The following is a 21,149-nucleotide window of genomic DNA, read 5'->3' as shown; positions in this document are numbered from 1 at the left end:
GACAGGGTTGTACCTGTAAGATGAAGGGGAAGGCTAGATCCCAATGCTAAGCAAGAACACCCAGAGCTCACATGTGAGATGGAAGAACGGAGAAGACTGGCAGAAAGTCACCATGCTACTGAGCTCCTGGCCTAGCCTCATATTCCCCTGGTGAGGAGCAAAATTCATCCCAGTGGTTGGGGTGACCTCATCTGTGGAAACATGACAGCTTTTTTCTTGAGCCCTGGCAGTTCCAGACCCTGGGCATGCTCCTGAGGGCTCAGAGATGGATGAGATACTGTCCAGTCATTAGAAGCTATCTGTGCGGCAGGCAGGTTTCTGTGGTGGTTTGGGGCAGAAGAATTTCCGTAATTTTAGCATTCAGCGTTAAACCTCTGTGTTGTCAGAATCCTTGTCCCAGTCTATGTAAGTATCTCTAGATCTGTACCAGAGACACAGCTAAAATATTGAACTCCCAATCCTTAATAGCAGAGAACCTGTGAAAAGAAGTCTGTTTATCAACCTGGTCTAGTGTAGGTAACCTGGACATTAAAGTCTCAGCTGCTGACTCTTGTCCCCTTTGTATTTTACTTAGGCAAATTGTATTTGACCCTAGGCAAACTGCTCACCTCTTGGAGCCTTAATTTCCTCAACTGAACACCTGAGTTAACACTGTTTACCTTTTAGAGTTTTTTCCACGAGATTTAAGTGAAATACTAAAGCTAAAACAAATGCCTTACACAAAGTGAGCTCTTTTTTTTTTTTTTTGCATTTATTTTTATTAGTTGGAGGCTAATTCTTTACAATATTGTAATGGTTTTTGCCATACTTTGACATGAATCAGCCATGGATTTACATGTGTTCCCCATCCCGATCCCCCCTCCTGCCTCCCTCTCCATCCCATCCCTCTGGGTCTTCCCAGTGCACCAGCCCTGAGCACTTGTCTCATGCATCCAGCCTGGGCTGGTAGTCTGTTTCACCCTTGATAGTATACTTGTTTCAATGCTCTCAGAACATCCCACCCTCGCCTTCTCCCATAGAGTCCAAAAGTCTGTTCTGTACACCTGTGTCTCTTTTTCTGTTTTGCATATAGGGTGAATCGTTGCCATCTTTTTAAATTCCATATACATGCGTTAGTATACTGTATTGGTCTTTATCTTTCTGGCTTACTTCACTCTGTATAATGGGCTCCAGTTTCATCCATCTCATTAGAACTGATTCAAATGAATTCTTTTTAATGGCTGAGTAATATTCCATTGTGTATATGTACCATAGCTTCCTTATCCATTCATCTGCTGATGGGCATCTAGGTTGCTTCCATGTCCTGGCAATTATAAACAGTGCTGCAGTGCACCCCAATGTTCATCGCAGCACTGTTTATAAAAGTGAGCTCTCAGTAAATGTTAATTTCCTTCCCTCCACTTCTCCTTCATATTCAGATGCCTGGACCATGATAAAACCTCCTAAGTAGAATTTCAGCCTTCAATCTCTTCTCCTTCCAACCTGCCTTACTGAGTTCTTAAAGGAACAGGTGGATTGTGTCATTCCCTGAGGAAAACTTTCAGTGGTTCTGTCACTCTGCTAGACTGACCTTGAAGTAGTGAGTGAAGTCACTCAGTCATGTCCGACTCTGCAACCCCATGAACTGTAGCCTCCCAGGCTCCTCTGTCCATGGAATTTTCCAGGCAAGAGTACTGGAGTGGGTTGCCATTTCCTTCTCCAGGAGGAAAACCTTCAGTGGGCCTGTCACTCTGCTAGACCGGCCTTGAGGGCCCTGCTAAACCTCCAGGCCCAGCTTTGCCTTTCCTTCCCTTACACACGATCTCTGCTCTGGTCAAAGGGGCCTATGCGGCATTCCCGCCAGTGGCCTCCCACGTTGGGACTGCTCCCTCTGCCTGGACATCTCTCCCTTCTTTGCTGAAATACAGCCCACGCTTCCAGACAGCTCCAGTGCCAGCTATTCCATGAGGCCTCTCCTAGACACCCTCTCCACCCATGATACTGCGTTTCTCTGACGTCCTGTAACACCTCGTGGCATCATGTTTATGCTGTTTCTCACCTAGTCTTCACGTTTTACTCATCTATGTCTTGTCTCCCACCTAGGTTGTAGGTTTCCAAAGGAAATGGTCACATCTGATTTGTCATTATGTTCCTTATAGTACTCACTGCTGTGGAGATGCTCAGTATATTGAATGGGTGGATATCTACCCATTCATGGATAGATACATGGATATCTATGTTCCTATTCTGTGTAATCCAGACATATTCCATTGTTTGCCATTATTTTATGGGGCTATTGAATGCATTTGGTTTTACAAACTGAATTATGTCAGGATGCATTGTGTTTTATGCTTCAGTGGTATTACCTACTATAAACACACAGTCTAATGTCATTACGTTACATGGGCTCTTGGTGAGATCATTGACTGCTCTGCCAAGCCCACTGCCCCCTAGGCAGGGGCTAGTTCTTAAGTACAAAAATAAGTTAATCTCCTTGGTTTTAGTCCTAAAAACAAAATCGAGTTTGGGTTTTTTTTTTCCTTCAGTACTATTTGGTTCATAAAAAAACTGACCTTACATAGACTCCTTAAATGTATTTGTTTATATGTCTTTCCATGATTAATATTGGGATTTATAAACCAGGCTTCTCATATGACTTTATGGAATTTATTTTGTGATTGTACTGAAAAATATGGAAAAATGGTTCTATAATGTTAAACTAGCCATAGGTTCAGAATAAAGACCCTGAAATTAATGTTCACAAAAAGCAAAAGGAGCATATTTTGCATTCAATTTTATCACGTTAAATTTTAAGTGTTAGTAATGTATTTGTGCTCGGTTGCTCAGTCGTGTCTGACTCTTTGCGACCCCATGGACTGTAACCCCCAGGCTGCTCTGTCCATGGGATTTCCCAGGCAGAAATACTGGAGTGAGTTGCCATTTCCTACTCCAGGGGATCTTGCCAACCCAGGGATCAAACCTGCCTCTTGAATCTCCTGTGTTGGTGGGCAGGTTCTTTACCACTAGCGCCACCTTAAGGTAGAGTAATACCATCAGCCTAGAATAGATGTGCTATTGAAGTGAGCTGAAATATAAGAAATTTCTGGCACTGTGTCTGGCACATACTGTAGGTTTTCCTCTCTCCTCATTCTGTTGTGTATACTGCCTACTGAGGTTTCCATTTTGGAAATACCCATGTTATCAGATTGTAAAATTTTAATTCATACTTTGTAGTGGAATTGGTAATGGGGATTTTAATCCTCACATAGATCAGTCATGGTGCTTGTTCTTGTTCTCTCAGTACTGTATTACTCTGGTTTTTATATTTATTTTAATTTATATATTGTACTAAATGTTTAGATATCTTCATTAGGTATGTGACAGTAGCCCAAACTAAATAATCATCTTTCCCCAAGGATCTCAAGAGTATAAAGCTTGAACATTACAATTCAAGATAAACATTCAGTATTGGTCTGGGATCACTGGAGCAATTTAAGCAGATGTGAAGTAAAGTTAAAGAAGTAAAATAAAGGATAACATACTGTATGGATTAAAAGTAAAGACATAAGAGCTAAAGTCAGAAGTTTCTCTTAATGTAGGAAATATCTAGGGTGTACATAAGATTACTGGTGTTAAAGTCAGATAAAAGGGAAAAAAAATGTTTAAGTAATTTAGAGAAAAAACACAGGTTCACAAAACCTTACATTAGAAAAATGAAATAGACATTTAAATTCAGATCTATACCTTCAGAAAATGTGAATATAATTAACAAATGAGAAGACAAACATATATATCTGTTACTTTTATTTCCACATTGTAGCATTTATCATCAATAAATAATTGTTGAATACCTTTTGAATATAGCATATGATGACAATGAAGATATGAAAAGACAGAAGATCTGCCCCTACTCTTGCAGGGATTATAATCTAATTGAAAAGAGAGGCCATAATTACATATGCAATTGCAGGAGATAGAATAGATGAATATGTATTAGGATAGACACGTTTATATAGGAGAAAATCATGTAATTTGAGGAATTATGACATTTATTTAGAAGAGAAAATTGAATTAATTGGCAAAAAAAAAGAATAAGTTTGTTACTAAAGCTCTATAATTTCATAGCACTTTCATAGTTAAGAAGGCATTTTCAAGCTTCAGAATTAGGTGCAAATGTCTTACATGAAAAAGAAATGACCAGTGTTCACAAAAGATATCTTCTCTAGGATAACAGGAAGAAAAGACAAAAAGCAGACTGTGTCATTTGTTTATTTCTAGTGGAGAAAGAGAATGGTAAGCCAAAGAAATCAATGTTCTCATGCCCAGTTAATTTTTATTTATCCAACTCAAAAGTCAGGGCGATTAGTTTTTAAAGTAACACTAATATGATTATAAAAATCAAAGTGAAACCACATTGGGAGAATAACAAACAAAACAATGCATAGTTGGACGCCAAGGAGAATCTAAATGGTTGAGATCTATGTTATTTTTGCTCCGAAGTGTTATGATCGTCTTTGTTTTTTATACCCAGCTCTGTCAGGTGTTTAGAATACATAACCTCATCAAATCTCATTTTTGCTGTGGGTAGTGAGCTGCTGCTGCTGCTAAGTCACATCAGTCGTGTCCGACTCTGTGCGACTCCATAGATGGCAGCCCACCAGGCTCGCATCCCTGGGATTCTCCAGGCAAGAATACTGGAGTGGGTTGCTATTTCCTTCTCCAATGCATGAAAGTGAAAAGTGAAGTGAAGTCGCCCAGTTGTGTCTGACTCTCCACGACCTCCTGGACAGTATCCCCATTTTATAAGTGGGGAAACTGAGGCCATGAGAAATTAACTGGTCTTGAATTATTAAACTTAAAAATGGAAGAGCCAGAATTTCATCCCAGGTCTTTCTGACTCCAAAACTTATGTTCTTTACCGTATTTGTAAAACAATACAGTATTTATATTATAAGTGACATGTATGAGTAATAGTTCGGGACTCTGTTGAGAAATATGGAAAGAAAATAAAATTATTCTTTTGCTTCATACTGTTCAATCATGAAATAATGAATCAGACCAAAATGCAAAATAACCTTAAATAAATAAAAGGACTTCCAGACACAGAAGGCAGTTTGGGTATTACGACATCTAAATAAAGAACCTTTCCTTCAGAAGGAGAACTGGTCAGTTCTGGAAGCCTAGGATGGTCATGAAAGCATTTGTTGGAAGAAGCCCTCTTGGCAGCATCCAGAGAGGTTCTGGGTCACCCGGTAGCTTAAATCACCTTTATGGAGATGAATGTAGTCGCTGTCAGATCTCTGTGTCTAACATCCAGATCATCTAACCACCCAAACATCTTGCTAATAGTTTGACTCCTGATGCAGTCTGTCCGTAGAGAGTTTCATATACTTCTCAGGCCAGCATCAGTATCCAGGCTGCTTGGCAGTGATATATCTCATGGTAAATTAATAACTTGGCATCTGGTTTATATATCAAGTCTCTAGTGAACTTGGTTACATGATTCAGCATTCCTAAATCTAGCCAGTGCTGGGACGCCATGGGCATTTTTTGAGACTGCAAGACCCATAGCCAGCTCGTAAATCATGATGAATTTGTCATGCTAAGTACCCTCCTGCGGCACGTGCCTTCCCAGCACACTGGCCTCTCCCAGATGACGTCTCTATTGTGCAGTGTGTCACAAACCTTTCCAAACAAAACCCCACTCTCAACCTTGAAGAGTTGGGAGAAGGAAAGACAATGTATGTTAGGCACCAGGCACGGCTTCCCTGATAGCTCAGTTGGTAAAGAATCCGCCTGCAATGCGGGAGACCCCGGTTCAACCCCTGGGTCAGGAAGATCCACTGGAGAAGAGATAGGATACCCGCTCCAGTATTCTGGCCTGGAGAATTCCATGGACGTATAGTCCATGGGGTCACAAAGAGTCAGACACGACTGAGCGACTTTCACTCACTCACTATGATGTCATACACAATTAAAGGCTCAGTAAGTTGTTACGGCACTCAGTAACTGCTGTCATTATCACATCGTCATCCTCATCCCTATCCCCTCGACTGATCAGAGACCCTCCGCTCTACTGGGACAGACCAAGAAAGCCCTATTTTCTGAGAAAGACACTTTTCTGGTTGTAGTCTGTCACAGTACTTACTGAGAACATGGCCCTGCATGTGATCAGTGAAACGCTCTCACTGAGAATGGCTGTTAGACCAGGTGCCCCCTTCCCCCAGCTACACCATCAGTGCCTGCAAGGTAGCAGGTCAGCGGATCGCAGAAGCCCCCTGAAGCTGGCCTGGTGAAAAAGAGAGCTGACAGCTTGTGTTAAGAGACAGTGGGGGAGTCCTAGAGGCCAAGGGCAAGATGCATCTGGGCCTTTAGTAAAGGACAGGGCCAAGAATGGAAGACAGTAATCCAGGGGAGTATTTACCCGCTGTTTCTTCTCTCTGCTTCTTTCCTCATGTTTGCTTTACTCTTTTTCAGCAGACTAGCTTCTTTTCTGCCCTGTTTCTCAGGCCACCTGGTGGTCTCCCCACAAGTCCCAGGGCTCTCAAGAGTCACACCTACAAGTCCAACCTCTGGTCCAGTTCCACATTCTTGATGGGCCTCACTTGGCGTCAGGAGCTCTTGGCCTGTTCAGCTAAGGCCATGGGATGGAATCAAATGCCCCAACATGGCTGTGAATTAGGGGTCATTTGTGAGCTTTGCAGATACCCGCAGAGGGAGTCATCCTATGCCATAGCTCTTACTGCTCTCATTCGCCACCCTGGCTAGCCTGGTCCAGCTCATGGTCAGTACTGGCCTCTTGCTGTCGGTTGCTTCTCTCCTGTCTGACCACCTCTGAAGATCTTCACAGTGTATTCTGCTCTTGCAAGAGGGAACCCTTTTATATGTGCCCTGTAGTGTTGGAGAAGAGTCGCCACTGCCAGCAGGGTCTCAAGAAAGACTGCCTCACCAGCTTTTCCTTTTGCAAATATCTGGCAAAGCTGTTTCTCTCTACACATCACAAGCTATCCACCTGGAGATAAACCTCATCAGTTTTTTAAATCTTCTCATTTTCCTCCCCAGGTGTCTTCCCAAAAGATAGATTAAGCAAGTTTCTATGTCTTACAGATACATAAGAGATATTTTCTTTTCCCCAAGTATCTATCTTGGTCAGTGCTTCCTTTTTAAATGCAATGACTGTGTAACACATTAGCAACTTCACAGATTCTATAAATACTTTCTCAGTTCTAGCCATATATGAGAGCTTTACCTATAAAATAATTTTCTGTTTGAAATTGAGTTTACAATGTGATGCTTAATGTCTGTAGCTTGGTGATTTGTTTGGTTTTTCTAAGGACATCTTACTTACTTATTTACAGCTTGAACTGAAGCTTCCTTAAACCTTATAGTTGTGTGGATTTTATTCTTTTTTTGTAATTACATGCAAAAATTTTCCAAGTCAGAGAGTAATACTCAGTATTACCCAATAAATTAAAAACTAGACTTTTGCTGCTTTAAACTTGACTTTACAAGCTTCCTATGATTCTAAAGCACATGGACCTGATAGGCAAAGGTTATGATATTAGCACATGGTGACACCAGGGGAAAAGAATCCTTCTGAGAGTTACTTGCAATCTAATATGATTTGCCTCTTCCACGCACAACTTAAAAAGAATAAAAGGAAGTGTTCTTGGGTGTTTCTTTTCAACTGTGTTGGGCGGTTCACTTATAGCTGCACATATGTTCCCAGAATCCCGAGCCTTTTTATTTTATAAGCACCTCCTGCCCACTGGCAGCTGTGCTAATGTGTCCCAGAAGGCCTTGCTCCTATCCATCATCTTTAGGAGGGGTGCTCAAAGCCAGATACGAGATTCATTGTTGCTGAAATACAGAAAAGAAAAAGAAGCCTTGCGGGCTTTGAGGAAGTAAGAGGCAGAGCCAGACTCTTAGAAAATAAAGGAAAGGAAAAAGTCCTGCATACTAAGTGGACACAAAAATAACTGGTTTTGAATGATGGGTAACAGTGCTGGATCGACTACTAAGTGCTCTGCATCCAGAAGCCATTGCCTCCTTTTATGGACAATGAAGGGGAACCTAAAATAGAGTATTCCCTGGATATGCTTTTAATCATCCTGTCTTCATGGTGTTGTAAAAGTATTTTTTTTTTTTAAAAAAAAGGATCTAGGAATACATTAAAAAGAGCTCCGCCTGAGAATTTTGAGGTTTAATTCAGTAAATACAGATAAAAAGATCTGGGCCATTAAATACACAGAGGAGGAGAGAGCTCTAGTTCTGCTGTCAAGGCACCTCTTGTCTTCAGGAGGAATAACAAGTACACAGAATAAGGCAAGACCAAACTGTGATTTGATATGGGAGACACCTGGAGAACATGCCTTTAAAGCAAGGAGAGTTTATATCTGACTGGCAACACCAGGAAAAGCCTCCACGGAGGAGATGGCAATTGAGAGGATCCTTGAAGGCCAAATAGGATTTCAACATATAAAATGAGGGGAAAGGGTATAGGAAGAAAAGATGAGCCTGAGCAGAATTTCAAAATTGAGTAAAAGAAGACAGAATTTATGCTTGGGGGCTTACAAATAATCTGGTTTGACCAGCACAAATTAAGAAAGTAACAGATTAGTGAATAAGCTTTAGACTTGGGTTTTTAGTCTACGACCATTCCATGCAGAGAAAGAAAGTAACACATTTACTGAGCATCTGGTATGTACCAGGCACCAAACGTGTCCTTTTACATGTCATATCTCTTGTATCCTCTCTGTAACCCTGTGCAGTTGGTCCTGTTATCTCTAGAGCTAGGGTTACTTAGGTTCTGAGAAGTTACCTAGTCTTTCCAAGATCATAAAGCAAGTAAGGAGGTAAAACAGAGACTCAAATCTAGGTTTTTATGAATCATAAGTTCTTCTGTTTTGTACAGCTTGACTACTTTTAGAATATGGAGTTTGTATTTTGTTTGATGGGCATTGGAAAACCATTGGCGGTCCAGGACCTTAGGTAAATTAATCTGATAGCCTGGTAGAGAGTGGAATGGAGTGAGAAGAGACCAAAAATGAGAAGACCTGGGAATTCTCTGGTAATCCAGTGATTAGGACTTGGTGCTTTCACTGCCAGGGCCTTTTTACTGCAGAGTTCAATTCCTGGTGGGGGAACTAAGATCCCACAAGCTACGTGGCATAGCCACACACACAAAAAGAAATTAATTTTAAAAAAAGTAGAAGACCTGTTAGGGGTCTCAGAGAAGAGATGGCAAAAGCTATAACTGGAGGGGTAGGGTGTGAGGAGATGAAGGATAATAACTGGTATGGAGAAAAAGAAATGAATGCAGGAGACATTGTAGAAAAATAATCTATGTTCTTGACAACCAGTATCGCAATTTAATGAGAGTGAATAAGAGAAGTCATATCATAGATGTCAGTTAGACTTCAGCTTCATAGGAAATACGATAAGACTGTTTACAAAATTTGGGAAATAAGAGAAGTACCTCTCATGCTAGGCACTGTTCACCAAGCTACTCACTGTATGCAGTTTATATCTGCTCCTGAAGTCAACTGCAGAAATGAGCGGTGTTCTCCCCTTCTTACAGAAAAGAAAATTGAGGATCTGAAAAGTTAAGTGAGTTGCTGTGGGCCTCTTCTTCGTGAAAAGTGCATGAATGCACACACGACTTCACATACAGTTTCAAAAAGTTTATGGATGCCTGTAAAATGTATGAATCTTCAATGATGAATCCCGAGAAATCCTGCCTGAGCTACTGGACCTCTGTGCCCATTAGGATTAGGTTCAGATGTGAATGATAGAAGGTACAGAACAATAGCAGCTTAGGCAAAACCAGCTTCTTTTCCTGTCATACATGAGAATAACCTGAAGGCAGATGGTCTAGGGCTATACGTGTCTACAAAGTCGTGAGGGCCCAGATGTCTTCTTGCTTCCTGCTGATCTGCTGTCCCCAGCACTTGCTCTTCCTTCATGGTCCAAGATGGCTGCACGAGTGTCAAGCCTTTTGTCCCCAGTCCAGTCAGAGGAAGAGGAGGGAACCAAAGAGCAGAGAAAAGGCTGTTCCCAGGAACCCACACCCTGCACGCTGTGCTGCCAGCATCCCGGAGTCCAGAACTGTATCACGCGGCTGCTCTTAGGTAACGGGCCGACTGGGACTCGTTTGCTGAGGAGGAAGGGAGGGAGAGTTCTCGGGAGACACCGGAAGTGCCTGCGGGCGTCGCAGCTGTGACCCCCGGGAGACACCGGAAGTGCCTGCTGGCGTCGCAGCTGTGACCCCCGGGGTCTAGGTCCCTGCTGTCTGCTGTGCTAGCCAGCCTGTGACCCGCTTCTGCCTCTGGCCTGCTTGTGAAACTCATTCATCTCTCAGTCTGCGGTGCAGTAAGAGAACTCACTTTCTAGTCCATGAGTGAATGGTTTGCCAAGGCAGAATTTGTGGAGAAAACTTAAAAAGCAAATGAGATTTTTGAAATAAAATATATAAATAAGTAGTTGAAATGCTAGCATTCCTTGCGCTTCAAAAGAATAAGAGGTGGAGAAGGAATCTGTCAGTAAGACGTGCTTTTAAAGCAAATGGAAAACATTTGCAAACTGCAAGAATACTGAAGTCATTTTTGTCCTGTCACTTTATTTGGTGGTAGAAATTTTATTAGTCTATTTCTCTTTTCCTATTAAATACTCCTGCATTTAAAAAGGAGGGAGGGGAAGTTTTTTATTTTTTCCTGGAAGCGAAGAACGATGCCTAGAAATCAGCATGTTTGATGTTTATTGGTCAGTATTAAAAAATGTTTGAGGTATAAAAAAAGGAAAGGACAGTAAATATGAGCTGATGGTCTATGATCATCTTTTTATGAATTATTCTCCCCCAAATAGAAGTATTTCTCCCTATGAGAGTCATAGTAAAAATCATTGTTTAAAAAGTTTGAGTTGTTTCCTGAAAGCTACATTGTTGAGACAGTAACAAACAGAAAGAGAAAAGTAAGGTCCAAAGAAGTAATATAGCCTAGTTGTTAAGAACAAAGAGTCTGGGAATTCTCTAATGGTCCAATGGTTAGGGGGCTTCCCAGGTGTCTCAGTGGTAGAGAATCCATCTGCCAGTGCAGGGGATGCAGGTTTGATCCCTGGTTTGGGAAGATACCCTGGAGAAGAAAACGGCAACCCCCTCCAATAGCCTTGCCAGGGAAATCCCATGGACAGAGGAGCCTGGTGGGCCACAGTTCATGGGGTTGCAAAGAGTCAGACACAGCTTAGTGACTGAGCATGCACACACGCAGTTGCATGCATTTGTTTGTATACACATGCACACATATAATAAAACAAGGGTGAAAGGAAGGATATAGTAACTTCTATAAGATCCGCTGGAGGGGGCTTAATTGCTCTGCATCAGGTGGAATCCTCCCAGATGAGGGATCGAACTTGTATCTCCTGCTTTGGCAGGTAGATTCTTTACTACTGAGCCACCAGGGAAGCCCCTGTAGCAACACTTTAAATGCAACATCAAAGTCAAGAATTTTGATTCTCTTAAACTGTTAGCACTTTTTTTACAACTTGTTTGAGATGCAATTATTAAACCATGCAATTCATGCATTTAATGGGTACAGTTCAATGGTTCTTAGTATTTTCATCAGTTTAGTCGCTTAGTCCTGTCTGACTCTTTGTGACCCCATGGACTGCAGCACGCCAGGCTTCCCTGTCTATCACCAACACCTGGAGTTTACTCACACTTATGTCCATCGCGTCAGTGATGCCATCTAACCATCTCACCCTCTGTCCCCTTCTCCTCCTGCCTTCATTCTTTCCCAACATCAGGGTCTTTTCCAGTGAGTTGGTTCTTCACATCAAGTGGCCAAAGTATTGGAGTTTCAGCTTCAGCATCAGTCCTTCCAATGAATATTCAGGATGATTTCCTTTAGGATGGACTGGTTGGAACTCCTTGCAGTCCAAGGGACTCTCAAGAGTCTTCTCCAACACTGCAGTTCAAAAGCATCAATTCTTTGGTGCTCAGCTTTCTTCACAGCCCAACTCTCACATCCATACATGACTACTGGAAAAACTACTTTGCCAACAAAGGTCCATCTAGTCAAAGCTATAATGTCTCTGCTTTTTAATATGCTCTCTAGGTTGGTCATAGCTTTTCTTCCAAGGAGCAAGCGTCTTTTAATTTCATGGCTGCAGTCACCATCTGCAGTGATTTTGGAGCCCCCCAAAATAAAGTCTTTTACTGTTTCCATTATTTCCCCATCTATTTGCCATGAAGTTATGGGACCAGATGCCATGATCTTAGTTTTCTGAGTGTTGAGCTTTAAGCCAACTTTTTCACTCTCCTCTTTCACTTTCATCAAGAGGCTCTTTAGTTCTTCTTTGCTTTCTGCCAGAAGGATGGTGTCATGTGCGTATCTGAGTTTATTGATATTTCTCCCAGCAATCTTGATTCCACTGTTCTTGACCTGCATACATGTTTCTCAGGAGACAGATCAGGTGGTCTGGTATTCCCATCCCTTTAAGAATTTTTCAGTTTGTTGTGATCCACACAGTCAAAGGCATAGTCAGTAAAGCAAAAGTAGATGATTTTATGGAACTCTCTTGCTTTTTCGATGATCCAGCAGATGTTAGCAGTTTTCATGGAGTTGTACAGTTATCTCCACAGTCTATTTCAGAATATTTTCATCATCTTGAAAGGAAACCTAGTACCCTTCAGCTATCATTCTCCAGTCTTCCCTCTCTTCCAGCCCTTGAGTGAAATCACTCAGTCCTATCCAACTCTTTTCGACCCCATGGACTATAGCTTACCACACTCCTCTGTCCATGGGATTTTCCAGGCAAGAGTACTGGAGTGGGTTGCCATTTCCTTCTCCAGAGTATCTTCCCAACCCAGGGATCGAACCCGGGTCTCCTGCATTGTAGGCAGACGCTTACCGTCTGAGCCACCAGGGAAGTCCTTACCAACCACTAATTTGCTTTCTGTCTCTGTATATTTACCTGTTCTGGACATTGCAGGTGAATGGAATCATATAATTTGTGGCTTTTTGTGTGTGACTGATTTCTATCATTTAGTATATTGTTTTCATAGTCCACCCATTTAAATCATGAATCAGTGTTTCATTACTTTTTGTTACCAAATAGTCATACGTTTTTTGGATTTACCATATTTTCCTTACTTACCATTCATCAGTTGTTGAACATTTGGATATTAGCACTTTTTTTTAAACCAAAAAACTCTTTATTGCAGAGGTACAGAAAGGTAAAAGGCAGAGATAGACAGCAATAAAGTAGGTGTAGTCAGGAGGGGATGAGCAGATGTGGGCCACACGTCAACAAGAATAGTGGCCACGACATAGGGTCTCTTGTCGATAATTTATACTGTAATAAAAGTGGGGTATTTTGAATTCTTATTCACTTAGTCTCTGTACTGTCCAGTGGACTTGAGGGAAAGGACCAAAAGGTAGTGACAATGATGAATACTGTTTACAGGATGTTCTTATAAGCATTATCTCTAAGACTGTACAATCCAAGCTTCATGAAACAAACACATAGGCAACTATCACCCAGTGTTATACACTAAGTGTTAATGGATGTACAGGGAAGGAAGTTCATATAGTAGTTGATGAGCTTGAAAAGTAGGCTTAAAGCCAGGTAGTAGAGGATTTTAAAGGCTATGCTGAGACATTTGGGCTTATTCCACAAGCACTTTGTTCTGTGAGGGTAGTTATTAAGGTTATCAAGCTGAGCAGCAACCATGGCTGATTACAGAGGGAAAGGCAAGTTAGAGGATACTACAGATACACCTTGTTTTTATTGTGCGTCACTTTATTGCTTATCACAGGTCTGCAGTTTTTATAAATTGAAGGTTTATAGCAATCCTGCTTCAAGCAAGTTTATCAGCACCACTTTTCCAACAGCATTTGCTGACTTTTGGTCTCTGTGTCACTGTTTGGTAATTCTCACAGTATTGCAGACTTTTTCATTATGATTATATTTGTTATGGTAATCTGTGGTCTTTGATGTTACTATTGTAAAAAGATTACAACTTGTTAAAGGCTTAGATTATGGTTAGCAATTTTAGCAATAAAGTATTTTATAAATAAAGGACTCTTGAGAGCCCCTTGGACAGCAAGGAGATCCAACCAGTCAATCCTAAAGGAAGTCAACCCTGAATATTCATTGGAAGGACTGATGCTGAAGCTAAAGCTAATGCAAAAAGCTGATTCATTAGACAAGACCCTGATGCTGGGAAAGAGTGAAGGCAGTAGGAGAGGAGGGTGACAGAGGATGAGATGGTTGGATGCCATCACTGACTCAATGGACATGAGTTTGAGTAAACTCCGGGGGTTGGTGATGGACAGGGAGGCCTGGCATGCTGTGGGTCATGGGATCGCAAAGAGTCAGACACGACTGAGCGACTGAATTGAACTGAACTGAATTCTATGGAGGAAGCTATTCGTCAGAGGACTTAGAGGTAGAGAGTCTTTGAGCGATAAGTTTCATTCCTTGGAGACAGAAGAAATTAGAGGCAAGATGTCAGTTTTTCAAGGTTGTAAGATGAAAACGACAAGGCATAAATGAAGGTTTGGTCAGTATCCATATGCTCTTGTGTACTAGCAAACAATCCATGATAAATACTATTTATCAAAATAAATATATATCAGTTGATATAAGTATCAATGTTTGTAGTATTCCAAGGACTAAAAACAAACTTGGCAAAAGACCCTATGGTTTCAAGATTGGAAAAGGTAGTTTTTTACTTTTTTTCCTCTCATTCATTATTTATTGTTTTCTTATTTAGCACCAGCCATTGCTAAGAGCATTATATGATTGTTGTTGTTTAGTCAGTTGTGGCCAACTCTTTGCAACCCCATGGACTAGCCCCCCAGGCTACATCCTGTCCTTGTGATTTTCCCAGCAGGAATACGGAAATGGGTTGCCAATTCCTTCTCCAGGGGATCCTCCCTCGCTGCCTCGCAGGCAATTTCTTTACCCCTGAGCCATCTGGGAAGCCCACCTCACCTAACTCTCACAGCAGTACAAAAGCTATTATTCATATTTTACTAAGGAAGCTACAGCTCAGACAGCCATAACTTACTGAAGATAATCTACTGAAAGATGCCCTTTGTGAAACATACTTTTACATGAGATCATTGTTTCTTAAATTTTGGCATCCATGGGATGGTCCAAAGCAGCCTCCTTCAAACACAGACTCTTGAAATTAACTCTTACTTTGTAACCAAATTCTATATTCCACTCTACAGTGCATTTTTATTAGTTTTACCATTATTATAAAAGGATATTGTCTGTTTCATTACCTGTACAACTAGTTACTGAGAGAGATCCTCTTATATTTTACAAAACTGAAACCAAAGTACATGTCAGACAGTTTTCTCTATCTTGGTGTCACAGTGTTTTAAAAGCATGAGACAAGTGCTCAGGCCTGGTGCACTGGGATGACCCAGAGGGATGGGATAGGGAGGGAGGTGGGAGGGGAGATCGGGATGGGGAACACATGTAAATCCATGGCTGATTCATGTCAATGTATGGTAAAAACCACTACAATATTGTAAAGTAATTAGCCTCCAGCTAATAAAAATAAAGGAAAAAAAAAAGTCTAGACTTAAATAAATCACTGCATATGGCAATTCTTTTTTCACTGCTTTATCAGCCATATAATAATGAATCACTGAGGGGGATGCTCAGAATGTTTAAGTAATATTTCAGTTTTAGGCTTCTATTACAAGGAATTTTGATAAGTGTTTTTTTCTTGATAATAGTTCTTATATCATATATTGGACTGGAGTGGTTGCTTTTCCAGTGTGCAAGGGGACAGCCTCTAAATAATACTCATCAAAGGCCTTTTTCAGTGAAGAGACAACAACATAGTTGTTCTTTACTTTTGTGGGTCTTGCTATTTTTAAACTAAACCAGGATTCTCAAAGGACTCATTTTCACTACAACCAGTTTTCTTAACACAACTCTCAAAACTTCATTTCAGTGCAATGATCTTGAAATATAAAGTTGGATTCACAGTTTTATCTTACATTTGTTGATTGGAAAATATTTAGCCTTAGAAATGTTATTTTCTGTATAAGCCAACTTTGAACCATTCTTTGAAAGTTAACAATGATTTCATTAATCTTACCCATATTTTTACTGCCCTATTGTGACATCTCTTTTTTACTCCATGAGGAAAAGTCATTTCCAAACATTTACCAATATCTTTTTTTCTTTAGCTACATATGTGTGAAGTAGCAAGCTTTCAGATTTCAGCAAGCTTCATATGTCATTAAAAATTTGTCTTAAAAAAATGAGTCCTCTGATTATTGAATTTTTTATCATTTGAAAAATGCTCTGTTGAGCACCTTAAGAAAATCCAAAGCTTAACTTTGATGTAAGGTAATCTCAGTGATTATTGTAGTGTATTTTAGTATATTAAGAATTTTAAAGTGATCTTGAAGAATTAGGTTTCTTATAATTTTCTACTGTATATTTGGCTCCACAACCCTACTTTTTTTCCACAAGCATTACCTTGATCTCTTTAAAATTTATATACTATGTTGAAAATCTCCACTAGATACTTTACCATCAAGTATAAAGTAGACCTTCATAAAATACCATATCATTGATATAGCCAGCGTAGACTAATGAAATAGCCAAATCACTAAAGTCAGTTCTATCATTTAGTGGTAGGATAAAGAACCTCAGTTGATCAGGCAATTTCTCAAGTATGTATTGCATACACTAAAATTTATCATTTGATAGTATCTATTGATGATGGCATTTTTTAAATTGAGGTATAATTTATAGATAACATTAGTTTCAGGTATACAACATAATGCGGTTTCCCAGATGGCTCAGTGGTAAAGAATCTACCTGTCAGTGCAGGAGATACAGGTTTGATACGCGGGTTTGATCCCTAGGTCAGGAAGATCCCCTGGAGGAGGAAATGGAAACCTAGTCCGGTATTCTTGCCTGGAAAATCCCATGAACAGAGGAGCTTGGCAGGTTGCAGTCCATGGGGTCGCAAAGAATCAGACATAACTGAGCACGCAGGCACGCATGCAACATAATGATTAGATACTTATATATATTTTGCAAAATGTTCCCCAAAATGTCTGGTCGACATCTGTCACCATACATAGTTATAAAATTTTTTTTCTTGTGATGAGAACAAGATCTCCTCTCAGCAACTTTCAACTATACAATTCAGTATCATAGTCCCCTGCTATACATTACATCCATTTGACTTATTTTGTAACTGGAAGTTTGTAACTTTTGACCCCTTTCACTCATTTTCCCCACCCCTCCGCCCCTGCCTCTGACAGCCGCCAGTCTATTCTCTGTATCTGTGATTTTGGTTTTGTTTTTTGGATTTTGGATTTTTGGATTTCACATAAAAGTGAGGTCTTACAGTGTTTATATTTCTCTGTCCAACTTATTTCATTTAGCACCAGGGATACCCATGTTGTCACAAATGGCAAGGTTTCCTTCTTAGGTAAAGCTGAATAATATTCAACTGTGTATGTATACGCCACATTTTCTTTATCTTTTCATCTATCGATGGACACTTGTTTCCATTTCTTGGCTATTATAAATATTTTTGCAGTGAATGTGGGGGTGCATAAATCTTTTTGTTAGTCTTTTCATTTTCTTCAGATAAAATACTTAGAAATAGAATTGCTGAATCATATGGTAGTTTCTGTTTTTAATTTTTTAAGGAACCTCCACACTATTTTCCATAGTGGCTAGACCGATTTGCCTTCCCACCAGCAGTGCCCAGGGGTTCTATTTTCTTACCAACACTTGCTGTTTCTTATCTTTTTTATAATAACTCTTCTAACAAAGGCATGTGGCAGTATCTCACTGTGGTCTTGATTTGCTTTTCCCTGATGATTAGTGATGTTGAGTACCTCATCATTTGTCTATTGGCCCTCTGTTTGCCTGCTTTGGAAAAAAATGCCTACTTAGATCTTCTGCCCACTTTTTAATCAGATTTTTTTTTTTTTTTTGCTATTAAGTGGTATGAGTTTTTTATATATTGTATTTTAGGTATTACCCTCTTGTCAGATACATAATTTGCAAATATCTTTTCTGACGATGGCACTTTTTTAACTCTTTTTCTCCCCTTTTTTTTCTTTTTTTGGATTGAGTACAAATATGGCCTTTTCTGAGATATTGTACATGGTTTCATCAGAATTACTTGTTTTATGAGCTCTGCCTTCTAAAATGATTCTTAAACTGATTTTGAAGGAAGTTTCAAGCAATATGTAAATCTTTTCTTCATTGATATTATATTATTCCTAACAAAGACATCTATTATTACGTAAGTTTTAAGTGAGGGGAAAAAAGTCTGATGATTTCCCTTAGGAAAAGTTCTGAGTTTTCATCATGAAAAATTTACATATACACAAGTAAAGAGACTAGTGTAGCAGGCTCTGTGTGCCTTTCACACCTCCTCAGTAACTACTGATGTCCTGTTGTCCTTGTTACATCTGCTCCTCTCACCACTTTTTGTTATTCCTCATTGTTTTTCTCGAGTATTTCAAAGGAAGTCCCAGACATCCTTTTATTTCACCCATTAATAGTTCAGTAAACATTGCTATGGCTTCCCCAGTGGCTCAGGGGTAAAGATCCACCTGCAGTGCAGGAGACTTAGAGACGTGGGTTCAATTCCTGGATCTGGAGGATCCCCTGGAGGAAGAAGTGACAACCCACTCCATTATTCTTGCAGGGAAAATACCATGGACAGAGGAGCATGGCGGACTACAGTCAATAGGGTTGCAAAGAGTTGGACTTGACTGAGTGACTGAATACACACACATATGTACAAGCATTGCCAACAAGTAAATATTTTTAAATGTATGTTTAATATCTTTATCACAGCCAACAAAATGAACGAAAATTCCTTAATATCATATAATAGTCTATATTTAATTCTTCCTATTGGCTCAAAACTACTCTTTTAGAGTTGGTTTGTTTGAATCAAGAGCCCACTGAGGTCCACACATACACTTGATTAATACGGTTCTTAACTCTCTTTTAGTCTGTAACAGTCCCCTCTCTCCTTTTTCTCCCCTATGTCATTTATCTGATGAAGAAATTAGATCATTTGACCTATAGAATTTCCTATATTCTGGCTCACTTTATCCTTATAATGTTGTTTAACATTACCCTCTATCCTCCATATTATCTGTAATCTAATAAGTAGTTGTTATTGAAGCTTGATTAGATTTTAGTTGCTTTTTTCTTTCTTGTAAAGAATGCTTCGAAAGTGACACAGTATTCTTCCTGTTACATCACAGTGGGAGGCACGTGACATCTGCTTATTTCACTTCGAGCAGTATTTACATGGATCAGGTCATTATCATCAAGTTCCCCTTTTACACATTGGTTTTAGCATTCACTTATTTGTACAGTTTGTCAGCAAGGTCCTCAATGCACAGAAATTAAATTCAGTGATTTATTTTTCACTAAGAGGGAAAGGCCGCTTTCATTTACTGAGCAGTTTCTGTGTGCCAGAAATTTGGCTTGGCAGTTTACCTATGTTCTTTCATTTGTCCTTCCCCAAATTTTGTGCATTCTGTTATCATCATTCTAGTTTAATAGATAAGTGTTGTGTTAGTTGCTCCATTGTATCCAATTCTTTGTGGCCCCATAGACTATATCCTACCAGTCTCCTCTGTCCATGGAATTCTCCAGGCAAGAAATACTGAGTGAGTTGTCATTCCTTCTCCAGGGGATCTTCTTGATCCAGGGATTGAACCTGAGTCTCCCACTTTACAGGCAGATTATTTACCATCTAATCTACTGCAAATAGAGAAGTCATATAGCTAATAAATGATCTAGTTGAACTGGTTTTAGGAAGAATTTTTACAGAAAAAGTTAATTCTTATATATATTAAGAAAATATTAATTCTTATTTACATTAAGAAATAGATAAGATAGATTAGGGCTTCCCTGGTGGCTCAGACGTTAAAGAATCCACCTGCAATGTGGAAGACCTGGATTCAATCCTTGGGTCAGGAAGATCGCCTGGAGGAGGTCATGACAACCCACTCCAGTATTCTTGCCTGGAGAATCCACATGGACAGAGGAAACTACTGGGCTATAGTCCATGATGTTGCACAGAGTCGGACATGACTGAAGCGACTAAGCAGCAGCAAGATAGATTAAATATAAAGACCAAATTGAATGAGAATGAAAACATCTATAGCATTTGTATTACTATCAGTAAATGATATCAGTGTCATATAAGCTAGGTACCTCCTTTGTCCCAGTTATGGTCCATTGGAGTCCAACAAATAATTTATTTCAGTCTTAAATATCCCTTTAATGGACTAAAAATGTAAGCTATATGGTACTTCATTTTATAGAAAGTCCTGCTGTCTGCCAAGTAACATTTTTATAAAATGAAAACTATATCATAAAACATTTTCTAATAGTAAAGCATGCAAAAACACTGCAGTGTTGATGAGAGAAATCTTGAAATTTCTTCTACAAGTCTTTAAACATCATTTGTCTTCCTAGTTTGGAGTTAGTCTTGTCCAGAGCAAGTTGATGTCTGTATGACCTCCCAAAGTCCTTTCTAGTCCTGTGATTCTCACACTAATGAATTCAAACAGAGAAGGATTGTTGGGCCAAAACTCAGAGTATCTTCAGAGCCAGCATGTAGGAAAAGTTACAAAATACAGATGTCTGTCAGGGATGAGGTCCAAAGGGAGAAAGAAGCAGGCCAAGAGTCAGAAATAGATATGTTGTTGTAGCCCCCCCCCCCCTAAAAAAAAAGTTTTGAATTTGGCCTTTAGCCAAAAGAATTTTTTTTGATACTTAAATCAAACTATTAAGCCATAATACTCAGTTGAGGTACAATACAGTCCTGTGGTTGAGGATATGTAGTTGGGAAAAAATTATAGTTCATTCCATTCAAGGAAATGCAGACCAACTCTCAGTTCCTCAGACCTGTGCCAGATTGTACTTTTTAAAGAATCTGTAATCCTGTGTTTTTCCTTCAGGAGTAGAATCATTCTGATGGTCTTTGGAATTAGCAGTATTTGCACATCGAGAGTTACAAATGAAAATCAAAGTCTTTAAAATATTGTTTAACTATATAACATACGACAGAAATGTTTACGCTCTTTAACCCTGCAAGTAAGCTGTTCTTTGTCTTATATGGAAACGTTTCTAAAATTACT

The 21,149-nt window shown here is 39.8% G+C and overlaps 1 protein-coding gene across 10 annotated transcripts in view; it reads left to right on the top strand.

Moving 5' to 3' along the window:
- The window catches only part of VPS13B (vacuolar protein sorting 13 homolog B), a 774,030-nt gene that overhangs the window by 624,959 nt on the left and 127,922 nt on the right, over positions 1-21,149 (top strand). Inside the window, exon 40 of one of the 10 annotated variants that reach the window (XM_043484086.1) lies at positions 9,560-10,467. The exons of the other annotated variants lie outside the window; for them this stretch is intronic. Coding sequence (XP_043340021.1) covers positions 9,560-9,580 — 21 coding nt within the window. The 3' untranslated portion in view covers positions 9,581-10,467. Of the gene's footprint in view, positions 1-9,559; positions 10,468-21,149 lie in introns of those variants that run through there. 10 annotated transcript variants of the gene reach the window in all.

This window comes from Cervus canadensis, chromosome 12, assembly GCF_019320065.1.
Source record: "Cervus canadensis isolate Bull #8, Minnesota chromosome 12, ASM1932006v1, whole genome shotgun sequence".
NCBI classification, from domain to species: domain Eukaryota; kingdom Metazoa; phylum Chordata; class Mammalia; order Artiodactyla; family Cervidae; genus Cervus; species Cervus canadensis.
Note: the sequence above shows the minus strand (reverse complement) of the source record. Positions and strands in the feature narration are given on the sequence as shown.